At 38.4% G+C, this 21929-nt stretch overlaps 1 protein-coding gene across 1 annotated transcript in view; it reads right to left on the reverse strand.

Moving 5' to 3' along the window:
• Positions 1 to 3820: 3820 nt before the first annotated feature.
• The window catches only part of LOC107656071 (neuroligin-1-like), a 312616-nt gene continuing 294507 nt past the window's right edge, over positions 3821 to 21929 (reverse strand). Inside the window, exons 8-10 of the mRNA XM_016443749.1 lie at positions 11878 to 12090; positions 7888 to 8677; positions 3821 to 7220 (exon numbers count right to left, since the gene is read on the reverse strand). Of these exons, the coding sequence (XP_016299235.1) occupies positions 6380 to 7220; positions 7888 to 8677; positions 11878 to 12090 (1844 nt within the window). The 3' untranslated portion in view covers positions 3821 to 6379. The remainder of the gene's footprint in view (positions 7221 to 7887; positions 8678 to 11877; positions 12091 to 21929) is intronic.

Below are 21929 nucleotides of genomic sequence, written 5' to 3' on the forward strand. Positions count from 1 at the left end.
TGTGTGTGTGTGTGTGTGTGTGTGTGTGTGAGGCACAGAAACTTTGGTTAATCTTTTGGGGTTTTTTTTAAGAAAGGCTTACAAGAAGTACTTCAATCTGCCTATTAGTTGAAGATGTTCAACTGATATTCCAACATACCAGGATTGGAATACTCAACATCCTCCACTGAACATTTGTAATTATACCCTGACAAAACAATGTGATGATGTGTTAATCAGAAGAGAGTCATCCAGACAACCTTGTTTAAATACACTGTGATTATCAAAGGTCATAAAACACTTGGAGACAGAGAAAATTAGACAAACGGCTGATCAAACAGATCGAGGAAATGAAAGCGGTTATCAGAGGTAAACTGTTTGATGTTTGAAAAGTACATCATAATGGGAAATGGCAAAGTGCTGTCGAACAAGGCTTGAAATTACACTAAAAGGTTCTGTGAGTGCCCTTCCAGTTAAAGCCGTTTGTGGCTTGATGAACTCATTCCTATCTTAATTGTACTTCAAATTTCCAGAGCTGTCAGTCAGTTTCAAGGCTATCGTCTGTTAATAATTCAAATTTAATATCTGCCAACTGGAGAGAACTTCACGAATGTAAAAATGCCTCTGGAAGAATCTCTAATCCATGTAGTTGAAATAGTCAGATCAGTTGATTGGTTGACTGATGCAACACTGCATAAACTAACCATAAAAACGAAAGGCAAATCAGTTCAACCTTTTATTCAGAATGTGCCTAAAATTACCAAATTTATCTTTAAACTTCAATTATCAAGGCTACAAATCTCATTCAGTTATCAAATTCATTAAGATGCTCAATGTTAATGTCCAGGTTGATCTCACGATATATCACGTGTCTCTTTTTCATTCTGAATTGAGTAACTTTTAGAGGGTTATATAAAACCTGAATGAAAAAAAATTTAAAATCTCAAGACCCCATGTAACTCAAAGAAAGGCTTATATACAGTCATTTAAATAATATTTTTACTTAAAAAAAAAAAATCCCTCTTTAAAATATTTAAAAGTCCATATATTCTCACTCATTAGATCATGAAAGTTTTGCGGTTTGGATGTCCTGATAGCGCCTTTAATTTTCAGCACGGAACAACTGCGTTTCAGGATCGCACAATTGCTAATGAGAAAAAGACATCCTATCATTACACCAGAGATCTGAACATGAAATACAAAAATGAAGAAATGAACCAGCTTGATATGGAGTCCTGAATTCCCAAACCAAGATACAGTCAAACAGAATAAAAGAGATAAATTCAAGATTTCTAAAGTAACAAGGACTACTGACCGTTATTTATGTTTTAGGCTACATTAACTATACAGGGCCACTGTTCCAGCGTGCCAGCTCTGTAGTGGGTGCCTGTCTTATTTGGTTGCGTTTGCATGGGGTGAATACACTAAACATCTCTGCCACATTTAGGCATGGCTTTTCAGTTCAACAACCTGTGTTTTATTCACTAATAACCACTCACAATCCAGGCGATACAATAAATGTGCTGGAATAGAGCTGCACCATGTTTAAACAGTCATTCTCATTTGGTTGCACACAAACATGCCTCTTTTCTATGCAAATTAGGCTCATTATTTATTGCACCTTATTCATAAAACTCAGTGTTACTGGCACCAGTAACAATGCTTTTAGTAAAGTATGTCAGATTGAAACCTGCAAGATGGTGAATTAATCAGTTTAATTGGGTCATGAACTGAGAAATTAAATTTCCCTTAATCTGTTGACATATAACAGCTCAATGTACTATTAAAAAAAAAACATCCTGTAAGTCTCAAAACCGTCTCATTATTTTAAAAACAGATGTTACTGAAACTCCTTTTGGAATGTGCCACTTTATGATGTAATAGTCCAGCAAAATATACTAACTTCTACATCACCGCCTCTTTTGCCGCGCCACTGATATGCGCTTGTAGTAGGAGAAGAAATACTAGAGAGCCGCAAACACAGGATTGCTCCATCAACAGAACCTTTTAGATGTCATTACAAGATAACCAGACACTGTCCAGTGTTAAGTTGTGAAAAATAGTTTACTGTCGGGGATTTGTTGTCAATCCGTGCCGCATCCAGTGTAAATCAGAATAGCCGATTATAATGGGTTCTGTAAGTCACAGCAGCATCCATCTGTTATTTTAATAAGCGAAACTGTTAGCCAATCATAGCAGTGGGGGTTTACTTGCGAGTCCTGAATGCGCCCGCCTATTCATAGTTTTCACGTGACGTCACACCCCTGCAGGAACACCCACCTGGAGGGCAAAACACAGCCTTCCGCCACTGACCACCAGTTATTTTTACAAAGTAGTAATATACGTAGTAAGACACTGCTATTAAAAGGTCAAATTCATTATACATCTTATTGATGATGCATATGTTGTACAGGCAGGTAGATGAACCCTGAATATACACAGTGCATACAATGCAAGGTTTCACATTCAATTTAAGTTTTTCCGTAAAGAAAACACAACCATTTAGCGCATCGCGTTCATATTCCGGGCTCATCTGCTTGCTTATATAAAGTATGTACCATCAATAATGTGTACACTGAATTTGATCTTTTAAAATCACTGTTTTAAGGCCCTTTAAGTTTTTTCACATTAAACATATTAGTATGTCCCACTGATTTTAGTGATGGAAATATTGTAGCGGGTGCTTTATGGATTGCAAATGGCCAAAACGTGTATTTTGTTCACATTTTATTTGGTATGCTTGCACAGTTTATGCATTGTTTTTTTAGCAAGTCAAGCCTTAAAACAAAGTAGACAGTGTGTGCAAATAGATGGCGCTGTATGCCATGCAAGCATATGAACATAGATGTTTAGTTACAAAATGGATGTTGGCATAATTTTAAAGATTTCTCCTTCAGGTCAACTACTGTCATGGCAGAGCAACTGTTCAATGAGAATATTACTAAGCAAGTTAGTTTGTTTATAGCAATTTACGTGGATAATACCACACTTGGTTTAATAACAGAAACATTTGACAGTAACTATCGCCCCCTGGAGTACTGGAGGTTTGTTACCACGTTCACCAAGTACTCACGTCTGTAATCACGTATTAGTAAATTGACCCAAGACGTGTCGACATGTTGAGTGGCAAAAGTCTGGATATCATAAAAACCCTTTTGGCAAACCGGTGGCAAAGAAAGACCGATGTAAGTTGAGCTTGATAAAATCATTTATTGTGCTCCAGAAGATTAAATCCTATTTGACCAGAAAGAAAGACAAAATGACAAATAATCTACATCACAACAACCCTCTGTAGTTCTCAACAGCCATTTTGATCTTCTTTCAAGGTCAGCCAGTAGAAAATAAACACAATGAAATTTGGTTGCTGTTTGTAAGAAAATGGCCCTCAGTCTTGCATTACATTCAGTTACAAGGCTTGTCCTGGCATGTGTGTATGCGAGTGTGCATATGTGTGAAGAAACATACTGAGCTGTGGAGATCTTTGCAATTACAGATGAATCCCATCTCTCTCCTTGGAACATGTGCATGCACAAGATGAATCCTCTGAGTGCCCCACTGGTGTATGCTTCATTCAATTTTAATATCGTTCAATGGAGCTTCCTTTGCAGGGGGACACATGGGCAGGCTGACTTTGCATATGTATACCTGCAGATGGGGACTGGCATACAGAGCAGCGAAGCTCTCTCTGGCCTGTTTGTACTGTGCAGAGTTGTCACAGGTGAAGGCAGAGCAGAGAGGAAAAACCCACAGGAGATTGTGTTCTGAACAGGAACATGTTGTTGGGAACATTGTGTGTCACGAGTTGGCTGATCAGGAGAAGAGTAGCACGATTCTTTCAATCTTGTTCCCTTCCTTGGCTTCCCTCGTCTCTCATTAGTTCTTTGCCACTAGCTATTCACCAGGGCTCAAGTATTCACTCCCAAAAGCCTGTGTTTGACCTCAGTGTTTTTTCACACCGTTAATTAATTACCTTAAGATGTGAAAGGCTGTACTGCTAGTAAAATGGCTTCTAATGTCTCTAAAGCAATTTTGTGCGAATGCAGCCAATCAAAACATATTTGATGTTTAATATCAGGATTTTGGCAATTAATGTCAAAATGTCCTGGCTATTACAAATTCAGTACTACAGAAAAGAAAAAAGATAGATTTTACTTTATCATGTCTGGTTAGGAAACAGCATTAGCATGGGGTTGTTGACCAAGAGAGTTTGCACTAAAGCAAAGATGAGGACCTCTGATCTGGGAGAACCAAATCACCAATCTATTGCTGTTTTTCTATAATCATACGTTACATGCTGGGAAAAAAAAATGTCGATATTTATGTAGAAGTTTCGCTTTCACTGGTGTTTGCGTTCAATCAAATTTCCCAGGAGTAAAAAAAGGATTCACGAGAAATCTAAATTGTCACCACAGGAACTGACGCCCTGATGTGACTATATAGTGACTATATAAAAAGGGAACAATGGGTTAGCATCCCAGGACTTTTTAGCATGTAGTATGTAATGCAACAAGGCTCTGAGAAAATTAATCCGGATCGTTTCTCATTGTCTAGCTAGCTTCAATGGCCTCTTAAGATCAGAAGGCCCATAACAAACGGTCTCATCAGGGGTCCTCTTTAGCCTGGGATTCACTGGCGTCGATCATTAGCATGTAGGATGTTATGTAACAAGGCTTTGAGAAAAGTAAAATAATCAAGGATGGATAAAACCAGCAATTACTAAGAGATTTGCAGGTGAAACTGGCTTTTAGTGCTGAGGCTACTGACTTTGAGCACTTATCTCTGGGTAAGAAATGACAAAAGTTCCCCTTTTCACTTTCTCCATTGGTCTCTCTGTATTCTTTCTTTCTATAGCTAGCTTTAAGCTGTATGATCAAGGGCTTCGTAACATCAGAAGTCCCCCTAATACACTCTTTCATCAGGGGCCCTCCTGTCTCCAGTGTAGGATTCATTCGTGATGATCGTTCAGGAGAATCACAGAAAGTTCTGGATTAGAGGATACCAACACAAGTCTCCAAGTCGTACTGCGTTGGTCACTGGTTGTTCAAAGCTGCGTGGGGGACTGCCTCATAAAGTACCGAAAACAAAGAAATGAGAATCAAACATTACAGATAAGAAATGTTCTAAGGTAAGGTGGTTTGACTATTAGCAAGAGGTGAAAATGAACTTAAAAATAATAAAGCAATGTATTATAACTGAGACCAATGAGCAAAACAAAAAGTACATTAATGTCCCACACATGGGAGCTCAAACAACAAGTGATTCACCACTATTAAAAAGTTTTACCAACACACATGTACAAAACTAGTCCTTATAACCAGGTTCAGTCAAGCTATTTGAGAACGCAATCTAGTTAGTGTATCCCCACCCCTTCCCATAACCGTCTTCAGAACCCATTGTGTCCGCCCTCATCAGTATATTCCAATTCCTCCCGTGAGCCAATCAGAGCAGTATTTCCTTAAATCCAAATGGGGAGGAAAATGAATTATTTTTTTTTTTTTTAAATAATGACTTAATCAGCAGAACAGCCACCAAGCAGATAAATTGTCATGCGCGTCGTGCTAAAAATATCCAGCCTCCCTTTGAGTCCACCAGTTTCAGTATAGACAGCACTTGTGTGATGAAGCTGTATCTGCCAGGAAGTCAATAAATTCCCCGCTACGCTCTTGAGGCAGATTCCTCAGTATCAACACCCCCAGCCAGGGCTTAAAGAGCATGGGTGCTTTGTGTACATATCTAGATATGTAAATACGTCCTATACAATAAAACTGTTCCCCCAAAAATAAATTGACAAAAAGAATTCAAAGACATTCAGTGAATGTCTCTATTGTGCATATTCTTGAGGATTTCTCATTCTTGCCTTTTTCCCGTAGTATTCCACATTCTCCATCAGAAGGAGAACACGTGCCTAAATTAGGTAAGCAGTATCCCCCGTCTGCTCTGAAGAGAGTAATCTACAATCCAGCGCCCCGGGAAAACAATATGTTTCCTTTTGTTTACAAAGGGCCTCCCACATGTCATCTCTTCTGTGCTTCCGTCGTTTCCTCTCCGGGTAACCGAATCAAACCATTCCTCAAAGAATCCCAGACTGATAGTTGTCCCCAGGAAATGGTCCTGGTTTTGTCACAATATAAGGGTAAAAAATCATCTCTGTTTTTCATTAAATCAGAAATAGTTTTTTTTTTTGTCTTTTTGTTTTTCGCCTTTAATAGAAAACGATAGGCTTGCTCTCGAGGAACAAAAACCAGCATTGTTATTTCCTGTTCCTTTGAGCATCGGGAGTAAAGATATTTCTCACCCCAGTGCCATAACCTCCGTTCGTCATCACATCTGTACTCCACATCTGTGGGAGTGTATGTGTGTGTGTATGTCCGTGTTTGTGTGTGAGAACGTGTGTGTGTGGCTATACTCTAGTGGTGGAGTGTGAATGAGGGTGTGGATGGGGCAGGGTGTTATTCTGTCCACTGGAGTAACTGTTGAAGGGGTGTAAGGAGGTGAGGCCTGGCATGCTGTTGGGTATCATAGTGATGGTGTTCGGGGTCATGAGAGGGATGTCATCTGGCGAACGGCGCATGGCGAGCGTGTAATCGGGCGGGCAGGCAGTTCTCAGGACCACCTCGTGTGGGTGCATGGCCTCCCGGCACTCCCGCTCCAAGTCGCTGTGTTTCATTTGTAGAGACATGATCTCCTCCTCTTGTGTATGGGGCAGCTCGTTGGCTGTGGTCCTCTGCGGGCTACAACGCCGGTGGACCTCGTGCCTTCGCTTATCCTTCTTGTAGTAGAGTGCGGCAAACGCCAATATGTTGAGGAAGAGCAACGAGGCACCGACGGCGATGGTGACGCTCAGTTCGGTGGAATAGTCCCGCTGGTTCTCTAGGAAGGGTTGGTTCTGGTTCTGGTTCTGGTTGTGGCTTTCCTGTGTTTCAGTGGGAAACGGTGTAGGGTAGGGCCTCTTGGTGTTGACTGGGATCTTCTTAGGTGTACGGGGAGTGACCTCGGGTGGAGGAAGCTTAGTGGTGGTGGAAATGATCTGGGTGACCTCGTTGAGGCTGTGGAGATGAGGCACCAGCTCCAGCCACAAGTTGACCTTATTGGCGCGGTAATGTTCCTTGACACGGGGCTTCAAGCCGATGTGCAAGTATAGCTGGTCCTTTTGGTTGTAACGCGTCCAGGCCACCTCCTCAAAACGGTTAGGCTTGGTGTGGATGAACTTGGTGTCCTGTGGAACTGGCTGGTTGGGGTCACTGAAAGGAAATAGGAAGATTTTATTACTTTTTACACAAAAGACAATTTCTAGGATTGCACATGGGCACTCCAAAACTGAGCACTCAATAAGACAAATATCACACAAACTATTACAGACAAGTTTTAGGGGAGTGCTCAGAGACCCCTAATATTCTCTCAGCGCTCATTAGGGTCTCCTGACAACTGCACCTGCTTTTAAAATGAACAAGAATTAGTCTGAGAGAAGAAATTACACATTTTCACACAAATTGGTTTGTTGTCCTCCCGTGAGATGATTGCACGTCTAGGCAGCAATGTCATATAAACACTAAACTCACTCTAAGTGATCATCAGCATTACTTTATTCACTGCATTACACCTAAATTGAAACAAACCAAATTGCTGTTGCGTATAAAGCAGTTGCGTAAATTTAATATAGCATAAACAAACAATTAAGCATTGATTAAACCTTAGGAACCCAGTAGCAGTGCTTCCTGGCAACAACTGGGTATTGTACGGTAATCAATAGCAAATTCAATTCTCGAATTATGAGATGGTTGCGGCGTTGGTGGTCTTACAACAAAACAAAGTCATATTCAAAATCACTTCTGAATCCTAATTAATGGCCGTATTGTTTGCCTCAAGTCTAACTGATTAGAAACAATGCCCTGTTGCCTAGAGACTTACCCGGTCTTGGCAAAGTTGGTCCAATAGGTCATTACCACTGCACTAAGCATCACATCATTTTTGGAGAAGTTGCAGGGGAAAAGCTCAGTTGGACCAATCATGGGCAGCCCGAACACATATGGGATCTCATCGCCATGTGCTGCATCGGCCCAGGGTGGCACCTGTTCCGTCTGGCAGTGATGGTAGAAGGCATAGAAATAAGTAGGCGAGCCAAAGCTGGAGTGGAGGTCTGCTGTTGCCACCGCTGGTGCCACCCACTGATGATCCGTGAAGAGTGCCAGCAGGGTCTTTCTTCTGGTCTCCGGGTTGTGGCGGTCAGCCCAGTCTGTGTACATAAACTTAATGGTCTCCCGCAGGATGTCTTTACCCTCGGGGTAACCGTATAAATCATCCACAAAACTTGACACGGCGTAGTCAAAATCGTTGGCTTGAACTCCGTTCTCGTTGTCTACAATGAGTTCCACAAACTTCAGCCCCTCGCCTTGGTTGACGCCCAGCATGATGTCGTAGTTGAGGAACTCCCCTTGCTCCATGAGGATCTGAGGGTCGTCGGGGATGACATCACCATCAATGACGGGTCCAAAGGCGATGTGGTAGCGAGCAGGCTGGATGTCCTGCTCCACTAGTTCTTTGTAGTGTTTTTTCTGTAGGCACTCCACCATCTCCACTGTATCTTTGAGGTTGCACCCCACCTTTTTGGCCAGCATGCGGGCATACTTGGCCGGTTGAAAGCTGACAGCCCAGCTGGACAAGGCTGTGCCACTTTGGGCTATGGCCCTTTGGAAAAGACCTGTATAGGAAAAACAAGACGGAATAACCAAGAGAACATCCACAACATGCTGCAGTACGGTCCAAAAGTCTGAGACCAGTAGCGACTGCTTGCTTCTATTTAATACATTTTTTATTACAAATTATATTAGGGACATAATTTTCGTGAATTTTGTTTTAATAATTATTAAAAATTAATATAGTTTTACATGGCAAAATTAAAAATAATATTAAACTGAATATTAAATTACATTTAAAATAGTTAATAAATGAATACAATTAAATATAAATTAAAATAAAGTAAATATATTAAATAAAATGTTTTAAAAACACCATACTTTGTTTCTGCAAATTGTTCAAAATCCTAAACTTTTGTTTAAAATTCAGTTTTAAATAGGAAAAATGGCAGATTTTTAATGTGCACTCAGACGTTTGGACCCCACCGTAGGCTATTTACACAGAAAGTGCTCCCTCATTATGCAAGCTGAAGCAAATGAACACATCGGTTTAGCTGTTTTTATGCAAATCTTAAATGGTTTGGGAAAAGAGGGCATGCAAGTTAACACAAATGCTGATGAACTTGAATTTTACACAGAGCTGATCAACATATCAGTTTTTCATGTAATTTTAGGGGCGAAAATATGACTTTTAATCTATTTCTTGAATTTCATTATACCGCATTAACAGTGATTAGCTGTTTGCACTCTGTAAACCCCTTTCACATATAGACGTCAAGAAAATTGACCCACACCATTGAAGAGAAGCAGATATCATGAACAAACATCAAGACAAAAAAGCAAGTTAGCAGGACAAAAAGTGTGTGTGTGTGTGTGTGTGTGAGAGAGAGAGAGAGAGAGAGAGAGGAACTCCCCTTGCTCCATGAGGATCTGAGGGTCGTCGGGGATGACATCACCATCAATGACGGGTCCAAAGGCGATGTGGTAGCGAGCAGGCTGGATGTCCTGCTCCACTAGTTCTTTGTAGTGTTTTTTCTGTAGGCACTCCACCATCTCCACTGTATCTTTGAGGTTGCACCCCACCTTTTTGGCCAGCATGCGGGCATACTTGGCCGGCTGAAAGCTGACAGCCCAGCTGGACAAGGCTGTGCCACTTTGGGCTATGGCCCTTTGGAAAAGACCTGTATAGGAAAAACAAGACGGAATAACCAAGAGAACATCCACAACATGCTGCAGTACGGTCCAAAAGTCTGAGACCAGTAGCGACTGCTTGCTTCTATTTAATACATTTTTTATTACAAATTATATTAGGGACATAATTTTCGTGAATTTTGTTTTAATAATTATTAAAAATTAATATAGTTTTACATGGCAAAATTAAAAATAATATTAAACTGAATATTAAATTACATTTAAAATAGTTAATAAATGAATACAATTAAATATAAATTAAAATAAAGTAAATATATTAAATAAAATGTTTTAAAAACACCATACTTTGTTTCTGCAAATTGTTCAAAATCCTAAACTTTTGTTTAAAATTCAGTTTTAAATAGGAAAAATGGCAGATTTTTAATGTGCACTCAGACGTTTGGACCCCACCGTAGGCTATTTACACAGAAAGTGCTCCCTCATTATGCAAGCTGAAGCAAATGAACACATCGGTTTAGCTGTTTTTATGCAAATCTTAAATGGTTTGGGAAAAGAGGGCATGCAAGTTAACACAAATGCTGATGAACTTGAATTTTACACAGAGCTGATCAACATATCAGTTTTTCATGTAATTTTAGGGGCGAAAATATGACTTTTAATCTATTTCTTGAATTTCATTATACCGCATTAACAGTGATTAGCTGTTTGCACTCTGTAAACCCCTTTCACATATAGACGTCAAGAAAATTGACCCACACCATTGAAGAGAAGCAGATATCATGAACAAACATCAAGACAAAAAAGCAAGTTAGCAGGACAAAAAGTGTGTGTGTGTGTGTGTGTGTGAGAGAGAGAGAGAGAGAGAGAGAGAGAGGGAGAAAGACAGACAGAAAGTGCAAGAGAGGAAAATTGAGTTACTCTGTTACCATGACAACCCCTGGGATCTCAGTCTTAGCAGTGCAGTTATGAGTAAAACATGTTCTTACTAAAGGAGAAAAAAAAACTATAAAAACACACATGGAAATTAAATGGAGATAAGGAGGGAAAAAAACTGTAAAAGCACATATAAATGAAATGGAGATAAGGGGATGTTTCAGTTCGCAATTCAAAGAAACGGTGACAATTTTGTATGAAAAGACAAATATATTTGAGAATGAAGAATATGCTGCTAAAATTAAAAAGAAAAAGGAAAAGATCTGAAATATATGAAAATTATTCCAGATTAAGCAGTGCACGGTTTGCCTCAGGGCAAAGCCATCGCATTGCACACTAAAGACTCTTCCAAAGGTGTCTCTTGGTTCATTTGAATGATAGTGACAACCTTAAAGCAGGTCTGTGCCAGGAGACCTCTTCACAAAGCAATCTTCCAAGCAGAGAGACTCAAAATGGAATTAATGTATTTACCCTTTTTATGCCAGTGGAAGGTGAATGCTGTATTTGGACAGTGAGCTCATGGCGTGCCTGGTGATGAGTATGGACTCAACTAAATAAAGATGGGAACATGAAACGACCTAGGGAGATTTAATTTCTATAAACAAGTGATATCAGGTCAAACGGAGTGAGTTAGCAGCTTAAAGCATGGTGAAAAATGAGCTTGGCAAATGCTGGACCGATGAAGCAACTTTCTTGGCAACGTTGTTGGTTTTTTGTATTACACTCTTAAGCTCTGTGAAACTGAGCATTCTTTTGAACTAATTTATAAGGTATAAGAGAGTGCTTTTTAAACATGGGTCTGCATACACCTAGTGATTCTTAAGAGTGTAATAATTTGGTCTGGTCAATATAATTATTTTTTATTATTATTGTTCATTTAGAGGATGGATTTTTTTTTTTATTAAAACAATAAGATTCAAAATGTCAAATTCAAACGGTAAAAAAATATAAAAACTTAATTAAAAATAACCATTAAACACATTTTTTCCTAACCTGTACTGCAGTACTCTGAATAAATGTCACAGGTTTTTCATAACTAAGATTGCAATCTGATTTTTCTAATGCAAATACAGATAACTACAAAAAAAGCACAGAGACTGAATTTCAAAATGGGCTCATAACACAAACAGTTATAGCATGCAGACAAAAATTGTCAAAAGTTAAAACGTCTGCATTGTACCTTTGGTTGAATTGCTCCAACGGTTACCTTCAGAATAATGGGAAATAGTCAGCAGGTTGACACATGAGGCCCCGGCCCCAGACCCAAAAACAGTAATGCGTAAAGGGTCACCCCCAAAGAAAGCAATGTTTTCACTCGTCCAGCGCAGGGCCTGGATTTGATCAAGAAGTCCATAGTTTCCCTTGGCTGCCTGGTCTCCCGTGCTCAAAAAACCTGTAGACAGAAAAAAGAATCAAATGAGTGTTTGTGTGCATTGCAGTGCAATTTTAAATCCCTAACAAAGATTGAAATCTACTGAAATATTCAATAGCCAACTGCAGATGAAAGTACGCCAGAGAAAGCGACACATTTCTGAAATGAGGGGAAACATTCTCCTCCCTCCCTCCATTTTTTTAACATCCATGAAATAGATGTTCACCTTAGGAGAACAAGTTTTTTAATAGTTGCTTATGTCTTGGATCTCACGGCTGGCCTCTCCTCCCCGGTAGACAACAGAGTCTGTATCTTTTGGTTGAATGCAGATTATTTTAGTAGGCCTACTATTATTAAAAAATAAATAAATATAAATGAAATCAAATCAACCAAACATACAGAGTTTAAGAAGTTCTTCAGCACTGTTCCAAAACATAGAGAGCCCACTATGTAGACTGCATTTTAAGGCATTATAAGTATGACTTTACATGGTCAAATTCTAAGTCTGCATCACATGTATTCTTTGCAAAGTGCACTGTGACAAGTGAAAAAAATCCATCTAAGATAGTAAGTATAGTTTATACTAAGAGTATAAAGTGAGATGGATATATTCAAAACAAGATTAGAAAAATAGTTTGATTTGATTTTAAATGCAGTACCCAGTATTTCGGTTTGCAACAGCTTAGCAACAAGCTAACAACAAACTACTGAAATCAGTAGCGATAACTATGTGCTTCATGTGAGGAACGCTATTAGTATGACAAACAGAGAACATTGTTACATGTAAAACCTTCCAAATCATGTCAGTTTATTTTGGTGTTAGCCTAGCAACATGCTAACAGCACAATACTGAAATCAGTGTCGAGTAAAGACTCTTATGTGCCTCGTGAGTTTTGAAACAGAGCCTTAATTATGCTATGTTAACAGTGGTTCTTAACTCTAAACTATATAAATCAATATTAACCCTGCATGCTTTAAAAAAAAAAAAAGAAAAAGTTTGCTTTGGTTTGCTCTTCTTTGGTTTGGTCAGCCAACTGCAGCTCTCTGGAGTCACTGGAGCATGCAGCTGTTGTTTTACCCCCTGACTTCCACTTAAGTGCACTCAAATTAACAACAAAGTTTGTGGCAATATATTACAAGTGTCAGTGAAAAAACTGTGATTACACAGAAGTAACCCAGTGGTGTGTTTTAATGGAAAACGAGTCAGTAACTACTTGACTACAGTAGCTTACCCTGGGAATATTCATCCTTGGGGTGCTTGAGGAATAATGATTGTGTACATGTTCAGTGAATAGACGAGCATTTGGGTTTAGTAATTGCCCTCATAGTCCCAGAACACATGAAAAATAATAAAGCAACACAACAAGTGCTTTACAGTAAGCTCATTTACAGATGCAGACAACAAGAAACAAAAGACTCTGAAATCACTTTGGTTCTATACACAACGAGCGCACACAAATCCATCTGACCCTGCTTCCGCTTCCGCTCCCTTCCTTTTGTTAATTGAGTTCTTTATTGGATTTAATTAATCTAGTTGTGTTGCTACATCAAGAAGTTGATCTCCTGGAAGTGGCCGTCGAATACAAGCACACATTTAATTGATTCCACTTAGCCAAGGCAGTGTGCAGAGCAAATAAAAAAACCAGGCACAGGCTCGAAAATGATTAGCAATCAAATGGTAGGCTGTCAGGTGCTCGTGCCTGCGGCGCAGAGCCGTGAGCACATTTGGCTGTTAACACAGGCAGGCAGCGGCCTGCTTTCCATCCTCATGCATGCAGAGAGGTGCAATCCAATCACAAGGGAACAAAAGGGCCTCCCTCTGCTCGGACAGTGAATAGCCCGGGCTTGTGAATGGAAACGTATTTGGTACAATGTGAAGAAAACAGAGTCACAACAATGCGCTTTAATGAGACAGGCAATAATTGTGGATTTTTATCACAGTAGTCAAGGAGAGGATTTGCTGTATAAGCGGCATTGGCTCATTTCTATGAAACTGAGGGTCAGCGGGACACTGTCCAAGGCACTTCGGATGACAACAAGGGATGCACATTTCATCAAATTTCATCATCAGCGCTCATCTTTAAAAACACCAATAACACTGTAAATGTATTCTTTAGCCAATCTCAAAATGAATATCCATTTTTCATACTGCATACATCCACTTGTACCATTTAAAATGACTGGTTTTAGTTTCAGTGTACTTTCAGTGTAAATAAATTTTACATTTATTTAGAAACAATGAATTTTTCTATCATCCATCCTCTCAAAACACAAGATGTCTGATGTATGACTTCAGACCTTCAGAGTCCCTTCTTCAGATGATTATTAAATTTAAAACTGCAAAAGTTAAGCTCAACTCATAAATATGAACATTTCATTGCAAGCTATTCCTGTACAAGGTTACCAAGATTCACGTACAGAGTGTTAAACCTTGGATGTTGTCAGACTAAGATAACAAACCTCACCTTTGTGAGGTGTAATCCACTTGCTGTATCATAACAGATATCAGGAAATTGGGATACTGTCAAATAGCATCTACAAAACTTCAATCATACTAGATAAAAGCGGGTCGTTTGTATGGATCGACCTCTTCAGATCTACAAGTTTTCATACACGTCAAGGCACCCATTTTTGTAACCTGAAACCCTACAGTGCAAGCTGTATTGGGAATGGTCCAAACAGATAAACAAAAATGGAATCAGATTGCAATCGTTTGGCCCCCAAAGTGAAATTCACCACTAGATGAAAAAGCCACAGAGAGGCTTAGTTTCAAGTGCCATGTACTTAAATCAATTCCTGTTGGAACCCAAGCAGATGGTTTGACATGTTAAATTAATCTCGGTTTTGACTGGAGAGGGCCAGAAAAGATACAAAAGAACGGGACCAAGAAAAGAAAAGAAGAGAAGAAAAACTGGATCCCCAAAGCAAAGCGAGAAGTGACAGACAGAGAAAAAGGCATTATTGTACGTTTCTTTCAGGGTTACAGATGAAGAGAGGCGGCGGCAACAGCAGGTTCAGTCTCAAAGATGTTGCATTAGAACATTTGCCAGTTCGGTCTCTCTCCAAAAAAAAATGTTGCAGCCAGACCGTTGGTGCTTTATTTGTCTGTTCTGTCTCTACTCACCCGGCAGTAAGACAAATTGGCCCTCCTGTTGTATTTGTGTCCCTAAAAATATTTACAGTGTGACAACACCTTCGTACTTTCAGTTCCCATCACAGAATTATCATCCATTTCAGGGACTTCAAGACTAAAAGCAGATGCCATCTGTTCCCATACCACAGGCTGGCACCTGAGAACACAAGTTTCAAAACTGCAAGAGGTGACAAAATGAACTGCCAGAAGTTGGTTTGAAAAGGTTACAATCACTAAAATCATGGGAAGACCGAGTCACTGCCTCAAGTGGAAATGAGCTGTACTGCATGTTGATAATTAAGAAATACAGTGACCACAGATGGTATGAATTACTGGCTCTGAGCATTGTCTCCGTCAAAGGAGATTAATACACTAGAGGTTGGCAGAGGCTAACGACAGGATCCACTACAGGATCCCGACTGAATTTGACTTGACAGACCTATTCCTGTCTTCGCTGCTTTCATATGCAGAATCCAGAACCTAAAAACTGCTGCTCCGGGCAAAATAGAGAGAATTTTATTCAAACATTTTTTTTTCTTGGGGATATTACATTAAAGTAACCCACTTCCTTCTAGAAAAAAAAAATCCATCTCCTTTTATTTCCCTTCTCTCCAAGGAGGATGGATCAGTGATATGCTGAATGCCTTTCATGTGGATATTTCGTGAAAAATAAACACTAATAAAAAAGAAATGGCTGTAGAGTTTGCAACATTACTATCGAAAAAATGCAGTCCAAACAAATGCTACGACAGGGTAATCTTCCCAGTGTAAATATAGGTAATGAAAGTTAAATGTACATTTCTTTAATGGAACGGATTACAGTATTACATCTAGAGACTGGATGTTGCATTATTTAGCATATATTACAGCTGTCAGATTCTTATCAGGTTAACATCCTTGTCAAATCCCATTTCAGTGGACTGAGCAAATTAAATTACCTCTAGGTAAGGTCTACAGTTTGCTGACTTGGATGAACATGCTGCAATAGCTGTTCAATACACATTTTAGTCACATAATGTAGTGTAACCTAACCTAACATATTTCAAAAGAAAAAAAAAAAGCATACCAAAGCATAACAGAACAAACCATAACAAAGGCAAAACACACAACAAACATAGCCCAGACATAACAAACCCAGCACATAAACAAATTACCAAAACATACCCCAGATGTAGCACACAACCTCACATAAAGTGACAACATTTCTTAATTTAGACATACTGCAACATAATCCAGATATAGATCACAACCTAGCGTAAAGTAACAACATATCATACCATAATGTAACATAACCCAGACGTAACAGTGTAGCACATAAAGTAACTAAAGTCACATATCATAATAGAACATAACAAAACACAAACATAACTCAGACATAACATAATCCAGATGTAGATTACAACCTAGCGTAAAGTAACAACAACATATCATACCATAATGTAACATAACACAGACGTAACAGTGTAGCACATAAAGTAACTAAAGTAACATACCATAAATAGAATATATCAAAAAACAAACATAACTCAGACATAACATATTCCAGATGTAGATCACAACCTAGCATAGCATAACATACCATAATGTAACATAACCCAGATGTAATGGTGTAGCAGATAAAGTTACATACCATAAATAGAATATAACAAAACACAAACATAACTCTGACGTAACATAATACAGATGTAGATCACAACCTAGCGTAAAGTAACAACATAACATAGCAAAACATACCATAATGTATATAACCCAGATGTAATAGTGTAGCACATAAAGTAACTAACGTAACATACCATAATAGAGCATAGCAATACACAAATATAATTCATAAGACATAACCAATGTAGCACATGAAGTAAAATAACAATCCAGATGCAGTACATAAATTAAAAAAAGGTAATGCAACATCACCCAGACATAACAATCTTGATATAGTACATAATCTATAATAAATTAACATGACATTGTCATGGCAACCAGATACATTGCATAGCTGCAGCAATAAACAAGTTGAAAATAATGCACAATAAAGATGTTTGTCAACACGATCTCTGAGGAGGCTTTTATTAAGCAAATCAAAGAGTGAATTACTCATCCACTGTTTTAAAACAGACATTCGTTGGGCTTGATTCAAGTTAACGCACAATGATGATTAAACAGTTTATATTCAAAAATCTATTTTTAGGTTTTGTTCATTGCACATGAAATAACATTTGGATGTAAATGGTTTACATAAATGTAGAACACTGAGCCGCATCCACTGCTGCGTCCTGTGGATCACTTTTATCTGATTGTCTGGGTCCGGAGTCATCAAGCACGGCGTCGGAATCTTCATCTGACCTTTTTTGTTATTTCCAGATTTCACTGCAGTTTGTGTATATTATATTTATAAAACATGAATATCCTTTTATGCCACACAGCCCATACCATAGGCTTTCCGCCAAAATGCAGATTCTTCGCCCTTCAACTTCTTATGCAAATAAGATTAGGGGAGACATTAAGTTTGATTTAATTTACTAACAATAACTATTCAAATGTATTTAAATGTATTATTAACTACATCATATGTATAATTACTTCTTAGTTGAAAATATTTTCTTATTATTCTTTATAAAATATTTAGTAACGTCACCCCCATCTTTAAACAAAGTAATAACATATGTATAAACACCCACATATATATATATATACTCAACATAAAACAACATAACATAACATAGGCAAGTGGAGCCTATGGTCTGATGTGGATGTGCCGTTTAAGGGTTCAGTAATGTGTTAATTACATTAGGTGCTTGCTGAGTAGGATTAGCTTGATGAAGGCTAATGTACATACTTGCTCTTCACTTATTCCACCTCACCAACTTTGCTTGAGGGATGCACAGCATCTTCTGACAGGACCAAACAACTGCTGTGAATCTCCAGCAAATACCACAAACAGCAGTCAACCTGCAGTCCGTATGGTTTGAGCTGCTGGTGACAGATTTATTTCATGTATACATATGTGAATCTACAGAATTTATTGGTTAAAATATGGCTTTGAATATATAACCTCATCAATTATACATTTTCAAAATAAAATCTTTACAAGCGAAGGAAAAAAAAAACAAACTTTAAAACAAGTTCAGGTTTAGGAGGCGTTAAACAACCCTCATGCAGGAAGAGAGAACGAGAATACAAATTATGGGGCTTTTTATTAGGATTTTAACGTTTCTAGTACTATTATGAGCCAGTGTTGCCTGGTGCTTACGCCTTGTTGAACCCCCTGCTATTGTGGACAACTTTCAATAGCAAGACACAGCGTTAGAGCTTGTTTGAATTAAATTATAGAAGAAAAACAAGGAGAGTTTAATGACAGTCCCACAAGCACACAACATGTTTTTCAACTGTTACATTATCCGCCAAGCCGTTGTTTACCCTTTTCAGTAATTGGAAGGCTTTGATGAGGTTTTACTTGTGATGTGCTACTGCATCTCTGACTAGTCTCCTCAGCAAGAGACTAGAGCACTCTTTTATCAGCACTGAAGATGTTAATGATAACTGTTGAAAATGTTGCATAATTAAAACAAGCCATGCCATATATGTTTTTTCATTGAACAAGATGAAATGTTTTAAATTTTGAATAAATATTTCAATCAAAAAAGTGTTGTTTTTTTTTCCATTGGACTGTGGACATGCACGCTGTTATTACCATGTTTTGGTTTTTGTATGAAAAAAAGACTTCAGAGATTCTTGTGTGTTCCACTGAAAATAAATAAATGAAATAACAGCACTGAGTAAATAATAACAGAATTTTCATTTCCTTTAATATAATCCATCTTTATAGTAGCTATTTTGAATCTGAATATCATTTAAATGCCTGACAGGTGGCAAAACAAAATAGTTCTGTGTACGTACTGCAGAGCACAATCGCCAAGTTCAAACATCAACAGGATGCAATAATTGTTCTTAAAATACTGCCATGCAACATACATGAAAGCGCCAAACTGCAGCACAGCTTTCTTTGAAATGTGCTTGTTGGTAGTTGCATTGCTTCAAAACCTGATCTGAATTGTTAACCAGCTCCCTTTCCATAGAAAAGAACAACATTTGCATACAGATAACAGCCTTCTGCGATTTAACACATGCACACACACACACACACACACACACACACACTCACACTCCGAGCAGGATGGGGAAAGAGAGTGAGTGCGAGAGGGAGAATAAAACCTTTTCATAAGAAGTGAGAGTCTAAAGATAGCCCTCCATCTTTTTCCCCTCTTGCTCCTCTCCAGTGAACATCCTGGAAATATTCCTCTCCTCTGATGTGTGTGCAGAGCAAGAGAATGCAGCTGAGTGCCGTCTTCCAGGTTCTGGTGGCCCTATCACTACAAAAAACACTGAACCAGAAAGTACTCTTATCTAACAGAGTACATCCAGATATTACAGACTTTATGTTGATAATGACACAAAGCTTTGCCGGAGACCGCGGGGAACACAGGCCTCCTCCATTCGGTGAGACTTACTCTCACTTAAATTGTGGCCATTTTTGGAAACTCCTTTAAAGCACACTTTTCAAACTTCACTGTTTCTGCTACTAGTATCTAACAGTGCTAAGCCATAGTATTTCATAATTTTATGATGGGAATTTTAAGATAGGAGAGTCTACAACATCTATACATAAAATACATTTGTGACCCTGGACCACAAAACCAGTCTTAAGTCGCTTGGGTATATTTGTAGCAATAACCAAAAATACATTGTATGGGTCAAAAGTATTGATTTTTCTTTTATGCCAAAAATCATTAGGATATTAAGTAAACATCATGTTCCATGAAGATATTTTGTAAATTAGTAATATGCATTGCTAAGAACTTCATTTGGACAATTTAAAGGCGATTTTCTCAATATTTGGATTTTTTTGCACCCTCAGATTCCAGATTTTCAAATAGTTGTATCTCGGCCAAATATTGTCATATCCCAACAAACCATACACCAATTGAAAGCTTATTTATTCAGCTTTCAGATGATATATAAATCTCAATTTCGAAAAAATGACCCTTATGACTGGTTTTGTGGTCCAGGGTCACATTTAAAAAAGTAGCAAAAATAAATGAAAGCATGAGAAAAGTTTTCACATCTTCACATATCAAAACAAAAAGTTGAAATATGTTAGTTTTAATTCAAATCTACCCTGGGGACATAAAAGTGGCCGTAGCTGAAGAAACACCCATACATGACCTCAGAAACCTGCATGGAACCTGAAGGCAAGGTCTCACTAATGAGGCCAGTGGAAGGAGGGAATGATGTGGAGACGAGACCCATCACCCGCTCCCTCCTGTAACAAAAACACACAGCTTTGAAAATGTCATCTCACTTGTGCAGTGGTGACAGTGCCGTCTGCAGTCAAGCGGCCCATTGCTGAGCTAGACACCATATGTTTGAAAAACTGAATTTGTGACGATCGTTGTCTGTCAACTCAACAAATCACTTCAGGAAAAAAAAAAATTTACCTTACAGCAGTGAAGTTCGAGAAATGTGCTCCAATACACTGTGTGAGTTTGAGCCTGGCTTGCATCTAGGGTTCAAAATGAACAAACAAACACAAGCACAAACTGGCCTTTCCGACCATTTTGGTCACAAAAAAAATAAAAATAAACGGAAGGAAATTACAAGGACTCTTCATGTTTTTGCAGTTACCGGTGCTGTTCAATTGAGAGGCAGAGGCTAATTTGAATATGATGTAAATGTGTGACACAGAGGTCTGTATTGTTTCTAAATATACAAGAGAAAAACAATAATCCTGCAATTTTAGAACAAACATTATTTGTTTTTAAATGTACTTGCCATCCTCACTTCTTCTCCAAGTTTTTTTTTTCATGTATCCTCTTTGAGCAATCAATCAATAAATCAATCAAACATTAATTCAAGGGTTAGTTCACCCTAAAATGAAAATGAATTCTGTCATCATTTATTCATCCTGAAGTTTTTCCAAACCTGTATGAGTTTCTTTTTTTCTGCTGAACATAAAAGAAGATATTATAAAGAATGTGGGTAACCAAACAGTTCCTGGTTCCCACTGACTGATTTCACCCGAAAGTCAATGGGGACCAGCAACTATTTGGTTAACCACATTCTTCAAAATATCTTCTTTTATGTTCTAAAAAAATAAATTCATACAGGTTTGTAACAACTTGAGGGTGAGTAAATTAAAGCATTTTACATTTTTGGGTGAACAAACGGTGAACAAACCTTTAAACATAGCTTCTTCATATCATTTGTAATATGTGTAACCAACAATCAGAAATGTTTAGTTTTGAGACAAACAAACCAAAGCTTTCCATCTCAGTGTCCTGAAAGAGGTGCTGTAGAACCCAAAACTCCTCTCCTCACTTTTAGCTATAAACCTCAACAAGTTATTTCTCTTTGATCATTTTGCCAGACTGCAGTGAAACCAAACAAAACAAGCTTTGATATCAGACTACACTGGCATTATTTTTCATAATAACGGGACAATCAAGTGTCCAGAGAGTCTGTCTGCATCCTAAAGTTTAAGGTCTCTGCAGAACCAGAACTGAAAAAAACAAACAATCACTGCTGCAAGAAACAAAGCAAGGGTTGTCAAGGCTTCACTATGGTGGTGCTGCAAAGCAAAACACAATGTTGCTAGTAGGGTTGGGTATCGTTAGAAATTTTCCGGTTCCGATTCCTTTTAAATGAACTTTTTTTTTTTTTTTTTTTACTATTT

The sequence above is a fragment of the Sinocyclocheilus anshuiensis genome, unplaced genomic scaffold, assembly GCF_001515605.1.
Source record: "Sinocyclocheilus anshuiensis isolate Anshui unplaced genomic scaffold, SAMN03320099.WGS_v1.1 scaffold51, whole genome shotgun sequence".
Lineage (NCBI taxonomy): Eukaryota > Metazoa > Chordata > Actinopteri > Cypriniformes > Cyprinidae > Sinocyclocheilus > Sinocyclocheilus anshuiensis.